The 21,313-nt window shown below is 29.3% G+C and overlaps 1 protein-coding gene across 1 annotated transcript in view; it reads left to right on the forward strand.

Moving 5' to 3' along the window:
* Positions 1-768: 768 nt before the first annotated feature.
* LOC107167448 (uncharacterized) overlaps positions 769-21,313 on the forward strand; it is a 38,436-nt gene continuing 17,891 nt past the window's right edge. The window contains exons 1-2 of the mRNA XM_015516491.2: positions 769-1,116; positions 20,573-20,684. Coding sequence (XP_015371977.1) covers positions 1,066-1,116; positions 20,573-20,684 — 163 coding nt within the window. The 5' untranslated portion in view covers positions 769-1,065. The remainder of the gene's footprint in view (positions 1,117-20,572; positions 20,685-21,313) is intronic.

The raw sequence follows: 21,313 nt of genomic DNA on the forward strand, positions 1-21,313 counted from the left end.
ATATCAATATTCGTATTTCATATCATAATTATTCATATTAGTAGTAAAAATAATTTATTAAATATTCGAACAAAGATAATTATTAGGTATATTATATTATACCTAATTATTGTTATTGTAGAATAAAAACTTATTTTTATAATTTACATACAAAACTAAAATAACTTTGTAAAACAATCATTAAGTCATTCATCGCATTCTTAACATGTAGGTACCCAACAATTTTTGAGATTTTCATACTTTCAGATCTAAGATACTTCGTTAAGTAAATTGGTTTTCTCCCACGAGTTAAACCCAATTATCTACTGCTTTTGGTTATATTACTATTAGGTACTATAATATTAGAACCTGCAGCAGGCAACCAGTATAGGTATTATGGCGGGACGCGGGTATCTATATATTTACTATATTTACCAGTCATCGTCGCTTCTCTGACTTTTTCTTCGTCTGTATATCTAAAGATGTATATTTATTTCTATACATTTTACGTGTAATTCGTTCACAATATATTTAATTGCCTAATATACGCGCATCTACGAGTAAAAAATAAACAATTTTCATAAAAAGTAAATAACAATCATACATTTCATTATTATATGGTAGGTACAGTCGTATAGGTATATATTAAGGTGGCGCATGCGCTCAGTCAACCTCCACACCTCTACTCATTCCAAGGTTCTACTTCACCCCGCACACCGTGCACCGTCACATCGGTGCACCAAACCAAACTCGCCTACTCGCGTTGCGTGTCGCGTTGGTTTCGTTTTTTCGTTGTTGTCCTCAGTATTTCACTGCGTCGGTCCGTGGTCACTCGTTCGCATTCAGGTCGCACCTGATGTAAATTGCTTGTGTTTTTTTATCTTATCAAATGTAATTCGATTTTTCCAGTTTGACGCAACGTAAATAATGCGTTTATACACTCGTAAAACGCGCGTATTCGAAATAACATACTGCGATCAGAATATTATTTTGTGAACGATATACAAAATAAGAGTAATCTATTCCATATAATAATTATATTGGAGGAAAATAAAAAAGACGTTCGTTAAAGTCTCCGCCGACGCCATGAAACCAACTTCGGTTTATCTGATCCTATTGATCGGATTCTGCATATCCGTGAGTCATGATTTTTATAATTATATTTTATATAGGTACATGAATGCATGTAAGAAAAATCGTTTTAAATATAGCTATAATATATTTGAAATAAAGAACATCTCAAACTGACATGATGCCATAATCTGTTCCTATAATCGGTTCTTTTAAAAAATGTAACATTTCGTGACTCATATAATTATATTATGAATGTACCTGATATAATATATTTATAGTCACCACATGAAGTTACCTACTTGGATAACCGGTAAAAATAAAACTATTAAGTACAATGTCAATTGTTGACAATTTATTCTTTCCTTTCTAAAATTGTTGAATTTTTAACTTATGACATATATATATAGTGTAGATATATATATTGTATTATGTTTGTAACAATTTTGATGTACCCATATATTGGTGACAATTCGTTTTTACTAAAACTTTAATAATTATATTTTTGATATCATACATATAATCTAAAAATTAAAATTAAATTTGATATTGAAATATTATTTTATCTGCAATAAAATACGCGTATGTTCTGACATTTTAATAATATTATACATTTATACATTTAATAGTTACAATATAGATTATCTCAACTACTATCTTCAAAAGAAATAATATCTAAAAAAATGTCTTTAATCTTACGTTTTAAATCTATTTAATGCGTGTTTTCCATATTTTTACCATGAAAATGTAAAACTGTTCCTATTTAATGCCAGCTGTTTATTATTTTTATAGTTTACCTTATGTAAATAACTAAATGTCGAATGTTTCAAAAGTTCTTTTGTTCAATGACCTTTATATCATATACAATATAGGAAAACCCAATAATAGAACCATAATGCTGTATAAAGTTATAATGATAGTACCTATAGGTATAGGTAGGTACTAGGTACCTATTCCTATAATTTATATCATTAATCTTATTGCAAATTAATTATATTTGTGTAACTTACCTAGGTATATGGCCATATATTATAAACGGCTTCGTTACACCGACATTATATACTTATTATTGTTACTAGTGAAATATTTTAAATGTCGTAGATAAACACCTACGCACAATACATTTTTTATATTAAACTTGACAACACACCAACAATTATATAGATTATAAGATAAAACTCTTTTGGATATTATATATAACTAAGTTATTGTATACATAAATTTCATTTTTAAGAGTATACCATCTTAAGTCCATATGAAAAAACTAACATAATTTTCGAATCAACAAAATCATCCAATTTCAATAAGATCAAAGAAATTAAATTACGAAACTACTGTGTATTACATCATAATAATATTATAGTTTTAACATATTGTATGACTCAGTGGTGTACACATATATTAGAATTTGGGCATTCAACTTCTCTTAGATAATATTACTTAATATAAGAATATAAAAACGTTTTATAATATCATATTTTTTTTACAACCCCCCCCCCCCCTTATTTAATATTTTAATAATTTAGTGTTCGTCATTGATTTGAGCGATAATACCTATTAAGATTAAAATATGTATTGAAATTTGAAAAATCCTAATATGGTCAATGGTCATACATAAAAAATACCTTGACAGAAAATGTCAGAAATGCTGTCGATACTGCATTCTAAGTATTTTATACAATTTAGGACATACGTATTAGGTATATTGTGTACTTATAATATAGGACGTATTGATGTATATCGCGATATACCTAAACAATTTAATTTTATTTTACATGACCTTATAGACTATTATACATTGAAATTTATTCTTTGCATTTTCAAACCATTTATTTGTATCAGCAATTTATAATCTAAAATATCGTGAAAAAATGCAGTTGTGAAAAGATACGTTTGTTTGTACCAAGATAAATATCTTCCGAAACGTGAACATTTACAAAATTCCAACTTTATTTTTTGGACATTTTTATATTGTAACCATTATATAGTTCAATCAATCATTGCAATATAAATCTACTAAAACAAATTTACTTTTGTAAGAGACTATTTTTATTCAATATTGTGCATGTGTATATTATGACATAGTGTGTACCTACAAATATTTACAATTTATGTACAGCTATATTATATATTTTTTTTTCAAATGACCCTGCACTCTGCAGTACATCACGTTGCATGACGGATCTATATAATAAGCATATAAATTGAAGAAAAGTCTACGCAGGTACACTAAAACACGTTTTTCATTTATACATAATTTAATAATTTATAAAATAAACCAGTAGTTATTACTTTCAAGTTCACATGGTTAAACATAAATGCAATTAGTGCCAATTACCTTAATTAAGATATTAAGAATATATCACATTTTTGTATTTATGTTCAACATCATTAAACAGAAATACATATTAATCAAACGACCAATATATTAGACGTATAATTATAACATGCATATAATATTATATGATACGTACACACGAATTTAAATTTAAATTTCATACAAAAAATATTTTGTTTTTTTTATATACGTAAACGTAATGCGTAACAATAAACTAATTGTGACGAGTAGAAAAACACATTTTTTTTACATTATAGATAAACGATCTTAATACATCATTTGGTACATATCATATATTATTCCAAAAAAATTTAGTTTAAATTGTTATTATAAATATTATATATCAGTAACTTTTCATTTATACGAATTCGCCATAATTACGCGACGGCACTACTACACAGTAGGTATACATAAACAATTAAAGGTCTTGTATTTGAAATCATCTTCCATAAAAAAATCTATTAAAATGACACGCAATCGTAGTGTTTTCTTCAAACAATATTTCATTACAAAGTTGTTTTACATAATATTTTTACTCATATATTTGTATAAAATATATAATATTATGTTCTACTTTTCGTTTTAATTATATGCTGTAGATTAATAATTGTAATAAATAAAAAAACAGTACCTATCAAATGTTTAAACGAGTATAGAATTCATTAATACTATAGATATAGACTATGGTCGTAATACTTCCAATTACTAATACATATTATCATTGGTTATATTATAGAATATTGATTTTTTAGCTGCATGGCGTATGCCTCGAGGTCTAGAAGACGTATACGTTGTATTATTATAATATATTGTAAATTGCTATGAATTATTATTGAGTATAGCGTATTGTAACTAGTAACTATTATACGGTCTACAAAAAAACAATGAACATCTACTTAGGTTGTAGCTTTGGTTTATCGATCTTATCATATCTACTGCGGCTAGGATTATAATGTATACCTAAGTACTTTCAGTTAGGTACTATTTAATATGCGTTTATATGGATTATTAATTAAAGAAACAATTTCCACCGTAACTAGCTCTAGGAATTGAATTCTGATTCAACATGGCCGTCGAGATAGCATTCCTCTGAAACAAATGTAGATAACTGATATGGGTATCACAGGGTATGATATTTCCCTGAGAAACTTTCTGGTAGATAAAAATAATAAAATTATAGTACAATCATTGTTAACAGGTAATTTTAAAATTTAAACATTGTGTTTAGAAAAACGCATTTCTTGATATTTTAGTTGTATTTCAGTAATTAAAACATTTCTATGTCACCTTCTTTTCGGTCTCCATCGGGTATTTCCAGCGAGTGTCAAAATATTATATAAATCTTAATAAGAAGATAATTATTATGGTGCTTAAGTTTATATAGAAGAATCATTTAAAATATATTGTGACTTCTGTTGTCTGTTATACAGCAAAAATTGTTATTTCTCTAGAATTTCTCGATTTTTAAATTTTTTTTTCAATAATGATATTACGGTTTTGTACAGTTTTGATTTAGGATATTTTTTGAACATGGGCATTTTAAAAGATTATCTACCTATCTTATATAGATTTATAGCTTATTGTTAGTTATCAAAATGTGCTATGTAATATAAATGATTGGAAATCATTCATCGTATAATATTCAATATCTGTGAATAGTTATTGAATACATTATTCCACATAGTTATAATGATATTTATAGATAATAGATATATATTATGTGTATTCAAACTATACAATATTTCAAAGTAGATATTATTGTTATCATTGTAAATAGGAATAATATACATTCCATGGTTCTCTTGTTAGATTCCAGTTAGTTCAATCACATAATCGTAGGTAGGTACCTCTGTATGATTTCATTGATTTCTTTTGAAATTCGATATGAAAAAATAAAAAATATATGAATTTTGACAAAACACTATAGGCGTGGCTCCCAGACTTGAAAACTATTTATTTTCAAACGGGAGAGTGCGTTTGATTGGCATGTGAGTACGTATAATATTAATTAGGTATAATTATACACACGGACATAATATACGTGTAGGTATGCCTGAATATGGCTTCATTAATTCAATATTTAGTCTCCAAATTAATTTACGAAAATAAATTTGTCTACAAGTGTTAACAATCGTAATAATTATACTTATTTAGCGCGTACATGCCAACAAAATACGTAAATTATGTCACACGAGTCTAACAATATAATAATGACCGCCAACACAATTATTACTGGTACGAAATTGTATGCTCAGAAACAGGAAATTATACTATATATATATGTACCATAGTATATACAGCAGCGGAAGCCGCGCAATATACCTCCATGGCACGATGAGTGCGTAGCCGCGGTATAAGTTAGGTAAACATTCAAACGAAATATTTACATATATTATGAATAGGCACCTCCGGGACGTGTAAAAAATCCAAAACTAGTTTAAACTTGCATCACCAAACTTGCACGTATCGATATCATAATACGCATATTATTTGTGATCACGTCACACTGGAAAAAAAATAACAATTAAAAAAAAAAACCATTTACGGTTCTTGTTATGTGAAAAAAATCCTTTTGTATACGTAAAATATAGCAATGATGGAATGTCGGCTATTATGACAAACTAGTTATTATCATTATATAGGGTTGAGGGGAACGATACGTCTTCCTGTTAGTAGGTATACGTCACAAATACCACATACCCGTCGGCGGCGATAGTGGCGTTGACGTGACATCTAAATATAATAATACGCACATTATAACACTCCTCATCTGTCTTAATAATATGTCCGTGTGCATATATTACTGCGTCGTTATGAATCATTGTTTGTATACCATACAGTTTGGCATATTAAAAAATATCGTCATGATTTATACAAATAACAGTAATAATGTATAACGCGATAGTCCGATTACTAGTCGGCGTGGTTCACAGTTCCTGCACTATACATAACATTATTTTAAATATTTTTTAAACCGCCATAAACACTGACAACACATAAGCTGGTCTGATATCGTTCTGTGTATAACTAAGATAGTGAGTACGATTACAATGGGAAATATTTCTTTTTTAATACGATATTTAAATACATTGAAACGGATTTACACCTATATCACATTTTAAATGCATTTAGAATATTATTTTCTTATACGCTTTACTCGTATGAGTACCTGATATTCGTTGTAGAAAACACTGTCTGCAACATGTTTAAATATAATAGTTAACGTTTTTATAATATTAACGTTTTACCGAAGACTTTTAAATTATTGTATTATTATAAAAGTTTACTATCTTGAAATGAATAATGAATATTCAACTAATACGCTTTGCTCACATATTCTCTCAAATCGTGCTAAGGCATAATATTGTATAGAACTAAAGAATAAATATAATTTAATTTGTGCTGAAAATCCGCGTGATAAACCACTAGAAAAGGAATATTGTTATTTATTTTATTTGATATATATATACACATTGGGTGGAGTGTACCTTCAGTAAGTTTTACACGATGATGATGATATACACCAAAGATGACAAATTATCGTTTAGAAAATTTAAATACAACACATAACATAATTACATAATAATGTAACATAATTCGATGATTTTAAAATATAACATTGGCATTGATTTTCCGGCTTAATAAGTAAATACCTACTATAGTATAATGGAATTCATAAAATTTTGTAAACTGTATATATTTTTACAATAATAAATACTTTAGATTACGGGTTGGTAGATTTATATATATATATATATATATATATACTATATATTATATATACTATATAATATGATACAGGGATTTGTATTGTTGATAAATCTTTACAAATTTACAATTTAATATACGCTTATGATAATCTTTAATCGGCAGCAGACAACGGTTGAGTATCAAAATAATTCAACGTAATATTTAAAACAATCAATTATAGGTTTATAAACCTATGGCCGTCATTAAAAACGTAATTTTTCAGACAATTACACGTTACAATGGTAGCGCAGTAATTCCAAGAAATTATGTCGCAAAAAAATTATCTCATGAGTCATGAGTAATTTAAACTGTTAACTGCCAATGGATAAAAACTTATAAATAGGTACATAATATTATTATATACAAATTATTGATGACTGTGAGTGTAGACAGTATACAGTTCCAGTATATTTTTAGTTTTTACGACCGAATGTTTTTATTTGAAAATTAAAAATGCATAACATTGCAAAAATTCGTATTATTTAATCATACATGTGTATCTTATATAACATGGTATGTGACGTGATACCGTGATGGGAAAACAGAAGTAATTGATTACCACGTATTTTTTGTTCTGTTAAGAAATACTTTTTAACACATATTATTATTATAGGAGAGTCTTGAACTTGTGAAGTATTCTCGTTTTAATTAGCTGTTTGTGTACTATATACTACTATGTATAATATTATTATTTATTATATATAGGTACATAAAATATTTATAAATAATATAAATATACACACTACACAGAGTGATTCACCAAGCATGCTCACTCCCTTTTTATTTTCCTCAATAATGCAGTTATTTAAAATTTGAGTTTTGGATTTTTAATTATACTTAAAGACTATTTTTTCAAATTCTTAAGATCTTTTTGTACTTCTTAAGTTCTGCGGAGATCCAAACTTATGTTTTATAAATGAACATCCTCCTTTTTTAACAATAAATTATTCAGTGGATAATTTTTCTGAAAAATTCGTAAGAGTAGTTTTTGACTTATGTAACTTTGATGTTCAAACGATAAAAGATCCACGGTAATGGGTTTATACTATTTTGGGGCCTTTACTGCCTTATATGATTTGAACATTTTTTAGTCATTAATATTAATCCATCAAAATTATAATGTGTAAAAATGGCCCAAGCATAATAAGTACAAAATTATTTTGTTCCAATATTACGTCTATTTAATATTTTTAAGGAGTAAGGACTACATTTTTCGTACAATCATTCGAATTTTAAATTAGGTACTTCCACTTAATAATTTTCAGCAAAAAAGGGAGAGAGTTCTTATTTTCGAAAACAGAAGTTTGTATCACCAGTTACTAAAAATAAAATAAATTGAAAAAATTGTTTTCGTGTTTATTTAATTTTATTTAAAAATTCCAAAAATTATAATTTGATTAAATTCATTATCAAAGGAAAAAATAAAGATGAACATGCTTGGTGAATCACTCTGTATGTTTTGCAGCTTTAGTATATACTGCTAAGTAAAAATTCTTAAGAGGACGCCACACCCGCATGTATTGTCTCCATCTTACAAACGTATAACATAGCAAAATCTGTTTAGCGCGGGACAACTGTTCTCCCTCAATATTTATAATAGAATTTTCAAAATTTCACAACGCATAGGTAAGAACTTTATCTGTGTCATAGCGTTGTTATTTTTTTTCTAACATAAATACGAGTATAATTAAAGTTATAAGCTTAAGAAAATACATTTATTCTTTCATTAAATTACTTAAAATTATTGGTTTGCGCTATTAAAAAAATAACGACGCTATGACACAGATACAGTTCTTACCTATGCGTTGTGAAATTTTGAAAATTCTATTATAAATATTGAGGGAGAACAGTTGTCCCGCGCCAAACAGATTTTGCTATATAAAGCCTCGTCCAGACCAAAGAAAAATTTGTCGAAAACAAGTGTTTCCGACATGTCGTCGACAATGTTTCTGATTTCCCGTCATAAGCGGTAACATAAATATTTGTCGACGACAGTGTCAGCAATATATGTTCCCGACAAATTTTCCTTGGTCTGGACCGAGCTTTACGCACTTGTAAGACGGAGACAACACATGCGGGTGTAGCGTCCTCTTAATATTTAAAACTTGAATAGTCCTGCAAGTTTCGATTTTTCCAAAATATTATTATCATTATAATTTTTATGAGTGTATGAGATGTAATTATGTATTTTTCTATAATAAATGGCACGTTCGGGCGTTCCCAGTTATATTAGGCAGGCCCCTTACGCGTATATATAAATATATATATATATATATATTTTTATTTATATTAAAAACATAAATAACTACCGCCTTTAAGCACATGCTTGTGGTGGTGGTAGAGAGTTATATATCAATTATGAACAAATAAATTATAAAATAAGAAAAAGCTAACGAGAATATTTGAAAATTAATAAATACAATTATAATACTTATAACTAATATTAAATTACGACATTTTAATATACTTCCTAATTATTTATTCAAGTATTGAAAATAAGCAAATCTATATTTTTTATAATGTCATAATATAATAATGTTTATCATTAAATCTTGAATTATTTACGGAGATAAATATTGGTGTACCGTACACCGTGTACGAGTTTAAATCGTGCGACTTTTAGAATCTACATAATACCTATATAGGTGCATATATATTATATTGTATACATACATATAGGTAGATACCTATTATATACCACGGTATATATACATAATACCAAGTGACAAGTGTAAACTACACGCAGTTACAAGTGTCTTATATAACGCAATAGCTGTAGCAGAATAATAATATATATGTCGTTATTCGCGCATTGACCAGCGCCGTCTGTGTCGCGTAACATCTTATATTGGCCATTCTCATTTGAATTCCGCGTTTCAGAGATGACGCGATGATTTTTTTATGGCTGTTCGATAAATAATCATTATTATTATTATTATTATCGTTACGTTTTGGTATTCTACGAGCGACATCGTATTATACGCACACGTTCAGTATATAATAATATAATGACACTATTCTATATTACATAATACTATAATATGTATAGCTGTATTGCCCGACTATACGTTGTCCGAGGATAAATGAATGCGAGATGGGTAAACCGCTTAAGGCATTTTGTAACAATAGTCATAGTTTTTTTTATTTCTTATACGTGTACCAATTATAAGCGGTAATAATAAACGAATATGCGCGTTTGTGATTTTAACAATATTATTAATTGCTGGTAAGCCACCTCAACCGTATAATATATTATGAACTATGATATAAGTAAATCTTTCTTGAATGGCCAAAATTGGCCGAGTATTTTTTGACTTGATAAGCTTCAGCCATCATACGTAATTTACCTGTTATTTATAGCCTTATAGGTAACACCTAACTAAATCAGCTAACAGCTGTATCCGCTCGGATATAATATTATGATATCTGTATTATACGACTATATTATATATCTATTATAATTTATTTATTTATCGTTTCTGTTTTGCTTCAGTTGAAATATTTTTAGATACTTTTTCTTTTCTTTTTTTGGAAAATGTCATCGAGTATTTTTTGATACCTTTATATTATTTACCTCAACCATACACTTTTTCCCCAATTTAAATATAGTAGTTGTTACTCAATTTTACATTTATATATTGGTAGGATAATTCAAATAATTGTTTCAATTGCCAGAATGACAAAATATAACACGATGTAGAAAATTATGACCAACCATCATAGTGATCACTAGTTCATTATAATTTATATTTGTATTCTGTGGCCAATGGCTATCATTAAAATAAACGAACAAATATTCGATATGCGTGAGTCAAAACTAAATGTTCATGTTTGTCGTTTGAGTCATCCTTCATAATATATAGTAACATAATATAATATAGAGGTTGAAAAATAAGTTTAAAACTCTCATTTGTGTTGAGTGCACAGAGTTTCTAGAAATCCATCGATTTAATTTTTATTGATAACGGTCCAGTAGTTTTTGAGTCGATATGGACGACAAAGAAACAGACAGACAGGCATTCATTTTTGTCCATGTTACATAGATGGAGTGACTAGTGACTACATATTATATAGTGTGTCTAGCTTAGGGTGTATTATATTCGTATAATATGCATCGCATATAGTATATACACAGCGTACCGCGGCTGCGGACAAATAATAATAATAATAATAATGATAATAAATGGAATGTCCCGCTGTAAGACACGCCGCCGCGGCCAGCGAGAGAGAAATGCCGCTGCGCGTTGCATAATAATGAGTGAAATGAATGTGTGCCAGCAAGCGCGCGCTCGTCGCAGATGGTTCTTATATATATCATATATTATAGGTACTATATATATGTATATAGGCATCTTTGTGTGCGTTGCTTGTGTAAGTCGAATAAGTGTACGTTATCCACACAGTTGCACACACGCACATGTCGCGCTTAATATACGTAGGTACCAATACACACGTATGCGCCTATACCTACAACAACAACAACCAGAATAATAATAATAACAAGAACACACTGTAGGTAATAATATAATGACATGGTTCGTTGCGTTATAACCTGCGCATTGGTCTCGGCCCGTAGTGAGAACAAAACTAAAAAAAAAAACGATTAATATCCAATACAAACGCACAGTACAGACAACCCCATACCTGCAACACTTGTATACACACACCCACCGGTCACTCTGTATAACAGGATATGGTCGAATTGCACTTAGGTTTAAAAAAGGTAATGATGGAACTGCACTCTGATGAAAAGCAGGTATTGGTCGAACTGCACTTGGGCTCAAAAAGAGTAATTTAATAAAATTATCGTGCATTTGAGGGAGTTAAACATTTAATAAACACTAATTTTCCTTCACACTTACAGGCTTAGGACTGACAATGATTTTAATCATTGGTGTAGTTAAAAATGATTGTTTTATACATAATTACGTTATGTTAATTATATATACATTTATAATGTATACGCATATTATAATTATTATATTATACATATAAATTATTATCACTACTCTTTTTTTTTAATTTTCAAATTTTCAAATTTAATTATTGCCATTATTACAAAGTTTTTTTTTATTCCATTCATTTTTTGTAGTAATATTCAAAAGTTTAGCCTGGTAATACGTTTTTGAGTATATAAGTCAATATATTGTTCAATATAATTATTTTTTTTTTTTTTTGGTGCCGTGTTGTTGATGAACTTGTGTCAGTGTTCTGCATTAAAATATAAATATCGATTTGTAATTGTGTTAAAACATCAATAAATACATTAAACTTCGCGTAGAAGGACTTACATGCATTATAGTAGTTCTAAGATTAGAAATCGTATCCGAAGCCTAAATATGAGGTGGGAAAAGTATAGCGTTCGTAAACATAAGATTCGTAATATTTTTAAAGGATTTTCACTATACATGTTCGACTCGTAACAAATTTCCGCGTTTTTTTCCATTTTAATCCTTTTTTTGAACGAGTGCAGTTCAACTACTACCTACCTGATTTTTACCCGAGTGTAGTACGACCATTACCTTTTTTCAATCCAAGTGCAATTTAACCATTTATTTATAGGTAATAAGGGCAATTCAACTATCCCAGTATTTCATATATGACTCTTGGCAACCATGCACGACGCACGTTCCTGCAGGGGGTGTGGAAATCCACTACATTCTATAAACACTGGGGTTGTCTCCCACGACCCATTGAACAATTGTTATAGGTAAAATATGAGGTATTACATTTATTTTAAATTCTTTATATTTTTAAATAACTTAATAATATTATATCTGTAAAAGTGTAGAATTATATGTATGATGTTCATAAATTCACTTCTTAACTGAGAGAAAAAATTAATTTTAGAGCCAACTTTAGTGTAATTGAATCGAACGAGAATACGTATTAGTATAAACTTGTAATAATATTTCAATTACAGATTCGATAAATAAAATGACAATAATTGAACAAAATTGGGCTATATGTTATATAAATATTTTTTTTTTCACAAGTAATATACAATCTGTATCATTAATACAATAAGAATATGTGCCAAGAGTACATTCACAGGAAAATAATTTGATAAAAGGAGCCACCCATTGATGACACTTTCTATGGTTACTTAATTATTTACCTACTTAATAATTATTTTAAATAATATTTATTTATTTATTTTTAAAATTTTTAAATTTTAAATTTTTTTTTATATAACAAATCACGACACCAATCGCTTTAGACGTCTTGGGGGATTACCTGATATGGTAGCGGAGGCTAATTTTTTGATAAGTAGATTCGAATGAACGTTTAGGTGGTTGAAGAATCTTTTATAGAAACATTTGGATTCAATTATTATATAAATATAAATAATATACCTAAGATATTATAGGTTTATCTTTGTTTAACTGAATATGGTCTTTATTAAATTAAACATTTATATCTATGAAATTATTAGAAATTATTGCGACATAATATAAATTAATAGGTACATACTCTAAATAACTATAATTAATATTTTGTTCATAATAATATTCTGTAATATTTTTCTCATCATAATACTCTTATGTAATCGAACATTTTGAAATGCAAATTATAGATGGAAATTTGAATTCAAAAATCAAAATATTTTTATACACCCACACTTTTAGACCATTTATTTCTCTTTCGCCACCTTCCAGGCTCACACACCGATATATAGCGATCTGCCTGAAGTAGCACCTAAAACGTCACCTTAGCTATGTTGCAGAATATAATATAAGAAGGTGCAGTTTTGATGGAAACACAAATAAATACGATTCGTGTTTTTTTTTCGAGTTATAAACTCAAATACTAAACTAAATTAAGAACACTTCGAGGGACAAGAAAATAATATCATGTATGTGCTCATACGTTTTATGAGCGTTACAAAAGTTTTTGGGTATTTATCGAGTTATCACGACTCGGCTGTACACCATATGTACAAGCAGTGGCGTCCACAGGTTTTCCACGAACCTGGATTGCAGTTATAATTATAGGACCCCTAAATGTAAGAGTATACGGGTATTTATATATATATATATATAACTATAATAGGTATATTCGTATATTAGTTATTGACGTTATTGTATTTGTTAATTGTTTACAAATTTGACGCCACCAACACACCTAACGTTTCATTTAACGATCTAATAATCCAGATGAGTAGTTATATGCATCAGTGTAGGGCCCTGGTGAAACCATTACAATTGCACTGCTTGGTACCCTTTACGTAGACGCTACTGTGCAGTGTGCACGAGTATATATATAAGTATATTACTCGGCAGCGGATACGTAATCAGATCTGAGTAACGTCTCAGTTCGACTCTCGTCGATATAGAAATATACTTGCCCATAATATATTACATGCAACGTGTGCCATGAAGTGCAAAACATTATAATATATAAATATAAGATACAACGCCCGCGCGTCCGGATATGAGATAGCTGTAAGTACTTACGCCTTACGGTGTGTCGGCGGCGATGGCGGACCCGTGACAAATGATTAAAGTCTGGTGCAGCAGCGGATTCGTCATCGGCGGCGGTAAAAACTAATAATAATGAAAAAACAAATTAAACTCGTCCATACTTAAGGACGGATGATGGCGGCGGCAGCGGTGGTGGTGCGCAGGTGGAGAAGAAATAAGTACCTATATATGACTATTTAGTATTTACTATTATCGCGGTTATGTTTATACGTATGTTCTAATCTTCTACTATACCAGAGAGTATTATAGATAATATATTATACTGCTGCAATATAATATAATATAATAGTATATTGCTCGTGTAACTTTACGTCGAAGCATTCTCCGAGACAATATATTATTATTATTATTTTATTATCATCGTTACATTTGTAACAATAAAATTGGATCGTAAACTTTACGTATTTTATATGGTAGGTATATGACTCGGAGCGTTTAATCATGGATCCAACTTTGATATGCGCGTGTGTGTGAATCATATAATAATAATGATACATATGCAATAGAAAAAAATGGATTTAATTTTAAATTTTTATTAATATCTACTTATTACTATTTTTTTAGTCGATTTCAATACAATAACGAGTCACATCATAAACACTAGAATATATAAAACGTATTGCTCAATAAATTTAATACATAATAATTACCTACATCGATCTTTGATAATATCTCTCTTTTACTTAGTCCATACTTTTATTTTGTTATTTGCGATACCTATTTCCTTCATCAGTATGCTAATCTGACGTATTAGGTATGACTTATTAGTGTCCACTGTTTTAAACCATACGATATTGGTCACCAGCTGCAACGACTTTTATTTGGGCAGTTGTTTTTTTGTTATTTTTTGTCATGGCAAATAATAATAATAATAATGCGATGTTAGTGTGTGGGCCCAGTGGCCATGAAAGTAGGAAATATCACACATATTATACAGTTTTACAATCGGGCTAATCAAATGTATCAATTGAATGAAGGCCGACGTTACAAAACATTGCTAGTTGTGAATTTCAAAACAAACATCATTTTATTCATACGTTAAACGTAGGAATTATTTTTGGTATTAGTTGCTAATACCTAACTATGTATACATTTTTAAGTTATAACATTGTTCGATTTTCCCATTAAATACTACTATGTGGGTACAATTTTCGTTTAAGTACCTAACGTATTAAACAGTAATGTATTTCAGTAAAATAGTTTTAAAAAGTAGTAAATACAATAAATACGTTTTAAATAATTTCCTCGATCGCCATTTATTATATAGGTAATTTATTCGATTTACCAACTAATCAAAATATCTTATTCGATTAAATTTCTCGAATATACAAAATATATAGTGGTATACCTATTCATATATTACGAGTATAGGTAATAAACAAAATACATATTAATTTATGGACGTTGTGACGTCTGACACTGAAAAAACACATGGATCCATCTTCGTTGAGTGGACTGTAACGATTATATTAATATATTTCAAAATAATAAACAATTCCACGGAGGTTTTTACTCCCGGTCGCTGTTATTTCTGTAAATGACGTAAAGTTTTCTGGACTTGGCATACACATAATTTCAACCTCTAAAAATGTACATATTTTAAAACCGTAGGAATATAAATCAATTCTGTCGATGTATATGTTTGGTTGTCATTCGTAAAGTAGCTGTTTTTTATCAACGGCTTTTCTCAATACTAGGTATACGACGCACGACCGTCCGTTTTCTCATGTGTTTTTAAAACGATTTAAAATCCATTATAATATGTTGTAAGTAGGTATCTGGAATTATATTAACTTCCAGTATGTGAAAAATAATTTTCTGATTTAATCGAAAATAAACGACTTGTTACAAAATTGTGTTGTTTTGAAATGATAAATATGTAAATAAATCATATTCTTGTAAAAAATTTTACCATTTAATTCAATTATATATAAACACGATTATTATAAATGTCTTCGTTTTTTTTTTTATATGTAGAATAGGTGTATGTTTGGTTCGTATAGGTCAATAAATAATTATTTTAATATAATATGCACATAATATGTAATATAATAATTGTATTGAATGTATTTTTCTATCAAGTAAGTTAAAAATACAAGTACATAATATGATTATAAACGGGTAGGTACTTTGTTCTTTGATGATTATTTACCTTGTGATGATAATACATTACAATGATTGATAATAATTAAATTACCGTGGTTTGGTTAAAATGAAAGGCGCATTCCTGATCAATGATCGATTACCATGTGCCTACTTCCTTCGTTCTTTATGCATTATAATTTATAATGATGCACCGATAATGTATAGTATACAGAGTGATGCAGTTGCGAGATCGCATTCCGTTTAAGGAACACTGGGGTATCACCAGAACAATAACGCATGAGATGGTTTGCAATAATAATTATGCATGACCGTGGAAGGTGTTTTTCACTCATTTTTCCAAGGTTAAAGAGAAGTCCCGGGCAATTGCTGACAACAGTCGTTTTTGGACTTTCCATGTAAGGATAGTCATTGTATATAGACTATACAATATTGTGAATATTGTATAAGATTCTTTATGCAATTGTTTTCATCGACTACTTATAATCTATATATAATAGGTATATACATCGAGCAATGATTACGAATGACATTACCATTATAGGTAGTAGTCTATTTCACGAAGCGCATTACGCATTCGTTTATTTCAATTCATAACGAATATAATGAATATAATATTTTATTAGATCAAAAAATCCTTATGCCAATAACACTGTTTTTTTTTTTTTTTTTAATAATGCCGAAAATTATATATTTTTTTATTGATTTTATAATAATATTAAATCCAGACTTACTCACAGAAATACCCACGCGTTCGAAGTTCGAATACATTATAATCATATTTAGAGTAGGCAGAATAAATAGGTAGAGATAATAATATAATCCAATGCAGTAGTTAATGATATAAACACAGGATATCATGCTTAAGTATGTATTATTTTCATAATTGTCTATTTGTCACTATAATTGTAAAAATCTGCACTGTGTATTTTTGTTATTAATTTATTGTCTTGTAAGTTTATAGGTAACTTAACCTATACCTTCCAATAAATAAAATAATATAGTATGAGTTATCTATAAATATAATATGAGTCGTGTACCTACAGATCTACTGTCTACATATGTTATTAAGTTGTATTGGAAAGAGTTTAACTCACATATTAATATATTATACATAAACATGATAATAACGATTTCCTCATATATGAACGATTTCCGGCTCAAGTCTTCCAAATATTTTTTTTATTCTTTATAATTTGTAGTATAGCTATATTATGTACTTGTATACAGAACAAAAGATGTATTTATATACTATGTTATTATTAGTCTTAGACAACTTATCAATTAACTATCGTGACTCTGAGAATTCCATCGTTGACCACATCGCTCTTCCCATCATAATTTATGATCTTTACTCATGCGCCTGCAGTACTTATATAATATCTATGTATATATAATATGCTCTCCACGATCGATTACAATGGGCCCATCGTCTTATCTTGTGTACCTTATTAGTGATGGTTATATCTTATATTATTATCATATTGACGATGGAACGTGCTCTGTAGCGGATTTCATCGGCCGCGGTGGTATTTCCTATACACGCGTCAGTACTCAGTACTTACATTATATTATTATTACATTGACAAGCCGCTGGAATGATTTTCGATAATGAGCTCGGCACACGAGTGATTGATGTACATTAAAAAAAAATCAAATCATTTTGGACCACCTATCGGTCACTGATTACCAGGCTATTATCACGTACGGGTATATATTATATATATATATACATACGGCTTGTAAAGTCAGCAGCGGAATTGCTCTTGTGCAAGCTGCAGTGTCATGTACATATTATATTATAATCATATAATATCTCGGTCTATTTAATGTATATATTATAATGATTTTAAGATTCACGAAACCACTTAATACACACATGTATATATTTATATACATTGCACATTATACTTACCAGCTTTGGCATAATATATATATATATATATATATATATATATATATATATATATATATATAATATATCGGTACGCGAGAAAAAAAACTCACGAGTGGTCTAATTAAGCGCGTCTAAGAGACGGTTTTAATTAACGATCGCGATGGGGTGCGTATATTTTATTGTATTCCGTTCGTCAAGGCATATATATACGTAACTATTTAATATACCTGTGTGATAATATACAGCGGGTTTCGTAATTAGCCCGGTTTATTATGATGTGTGTGTGTTCGAAACAAAAATAAACCGTACGAATCGCGAATGCAGCATAGTCATATCGTGTTGTTATATCTACACGACCACTGCCGACTGTCGCTGATCTCTGCACATCGCGTATGGGTACCTATGTATATGTATAATATATATTAAACGATATATCTATGCGGAATAAAATATACGCATAAAATTAACCCCGACAAGTCGTATCTCGCACGTGCGTGCTGTATACAAGGCGGCAGCGCCCTCGTGACTATTAAAACAAGTCTGCGCACCTACACGAGTTCGCCGCGGACAAACCTTAAATGGTGGTCAACCGAGTCGCTAGAGATATTGTGTGTGTCTGTGTGTGTCTGTGTGATTTTGCTCATTTTGTATAGTATGCAGTGTGCAGGTGTGTACCAAGGCCGCACGCTCACCACGACGACGACAAAACGCGGACGACGGCGGCGTCTTCTGTAAAATCATTATCCAATATATTATTATATTATACCATGTGCGTGTGTGTGTGTGTGTGTGTGTGTGTGTGTAGGTAGATGGGTATTATTATCAACATCCCGCGTGATGACGAGTTTTTTATCGGTCATTTTTTATCAGACGGAATGACGCTGTGCTGTAGATTTGATAATAATATTATAAACGTATTACCTATATGTGACGTACTAGCAAATAATTGAGTAATCCGTCGTATGTAATATGTACATCGTATTATCTAAGTACGCACGCACAATAGATATTAGGTACATTATTATAAGTATATTATAGGTGTTTATGTACTACGTGTGCAGCGTTGAGCGCATATATATATATATATATATATATGCGTGACGCGTGTGTATATAGAATATAGTTATTGTATTATTATTAAAGGTTTATCGTTATAATATATATTATATGTACATAAACGCTGATGTGTACACATAACGCGCATGTCTGCAATGTTGGTGGATGAGCTAACGGCCGACACGATTTTTGATCTGTGACCGAAACATGCAAAAATCATCATCGTATTTATTTTTGTTTAATCGTGCTTTATCGGTATCTAGGTCCTTGACCTCGAAGTCCTGGTGTATAATATGTATACGTAGCAGTACCACCTATATATATAAATATATATATATATATGTGTGTATGTATGCATGTATTACAAAAAAAAATCTAGTCTTACAACAGTCTCATTGATTCACAATACGCCCACAATCCACATGTATATGCATTATGGCCCGAAACTCCTAAGATATGGTTACAGTGTTTTTTAACCACCGGTGACTGTTACTCAACAAAGACTTAGACATAATAATATTCAAAATAACGAAACTTTCAAAAACGCCAAACGAATAGGTTATAATACATCTCCATCGGTTTAATCACTGCAATATTATACTATTACGAATTCTTCGCCGTTTAATTTTGCCTGTACCCATATCATATTATGTAAAATATGAATAAATATTCATTACGGGCTTAACTCCAAACTAAAATCGTAATTTATTTATTTACTTATTGTATTATGTTATACAGATTGTATATTTTTTTCTACTTTAATAAAAAAAAAGAAAAAAAAAAGATATCGCGAACACGACAAAATATTTAAGAATACCGAACACTAAATCATTATAATGTATATTACATTTTGTTGTGCGTGCTATTATTTCATGTGTTTTTTTTTTTTTACAGCATATTAATCATGGGCAAAATCTCGTGGAAGAAGAGTTTATGCCATCCGTTACTGCGACATGCAAAGCTGGATACATGACGATTAAAGTCACCACCAACCAGCCTTTTGTTGGTTAGTTGACATTGTTTTTTTTTGTTCACGTTTATTAAATTATAATTACTCCGTTGCATGCTATACGACCGTTTTAATAAGCCAATTGCCGGTAATTAAGGGCACGAGTTACTGTATTCAATTGTAATGTAAATTATATTTTATCTATAACAAAACATATTGTTTGCAAGAATTAGGTAAATACGTTATTTTTTAAAAACGATGAGTCAAATTAAATTGTCCCATAGTCTATAAAATGTGTCACAAAAATAAATAAAAGTGCATATTAAATTGATATGGTATCCAAATATAATTTAGGTATTTTCTGATTTTAAACAATTTAGTCGTATAGGACATAGGTGTTTAAAATAGTACAGGTACTTATAATAATATGGTACGAATATAAATAAAACATTTTTCCGGTCAACATTCAAAACTGCAATTCATATGTTCGAAATATTTAAATATTTAAAATTAATTTGATTAAAACATTTAAAACCATTAGTGTAGAATAAAATTTACTTTAAAAGCAGTTTAAATTCAGCATAAAGAAAAACCAAACAATACATGTATATATGGTGTTTAAAATGCGTGTACTAATAAACTTTATGTTTTACATACGGTAACATGTCATAAGAACGTTTTTATTT

This window comes from Diuraphis noxia, unplaced genomic scaffold (assembly GCF_037042655.1).
Source record: "Diuraphis noxia isolate RWA-SAM2 unplaced genomic scaffold, SU_Dnox_SAM2 contig0003, whole genome shotgun sequence".
Lineage (NCBI taxonomy): Eukaryota > Metazoa > Arthropoda > Insecta > Hemiptera > Aphididae > Diuraphis > Diuraphis noxia.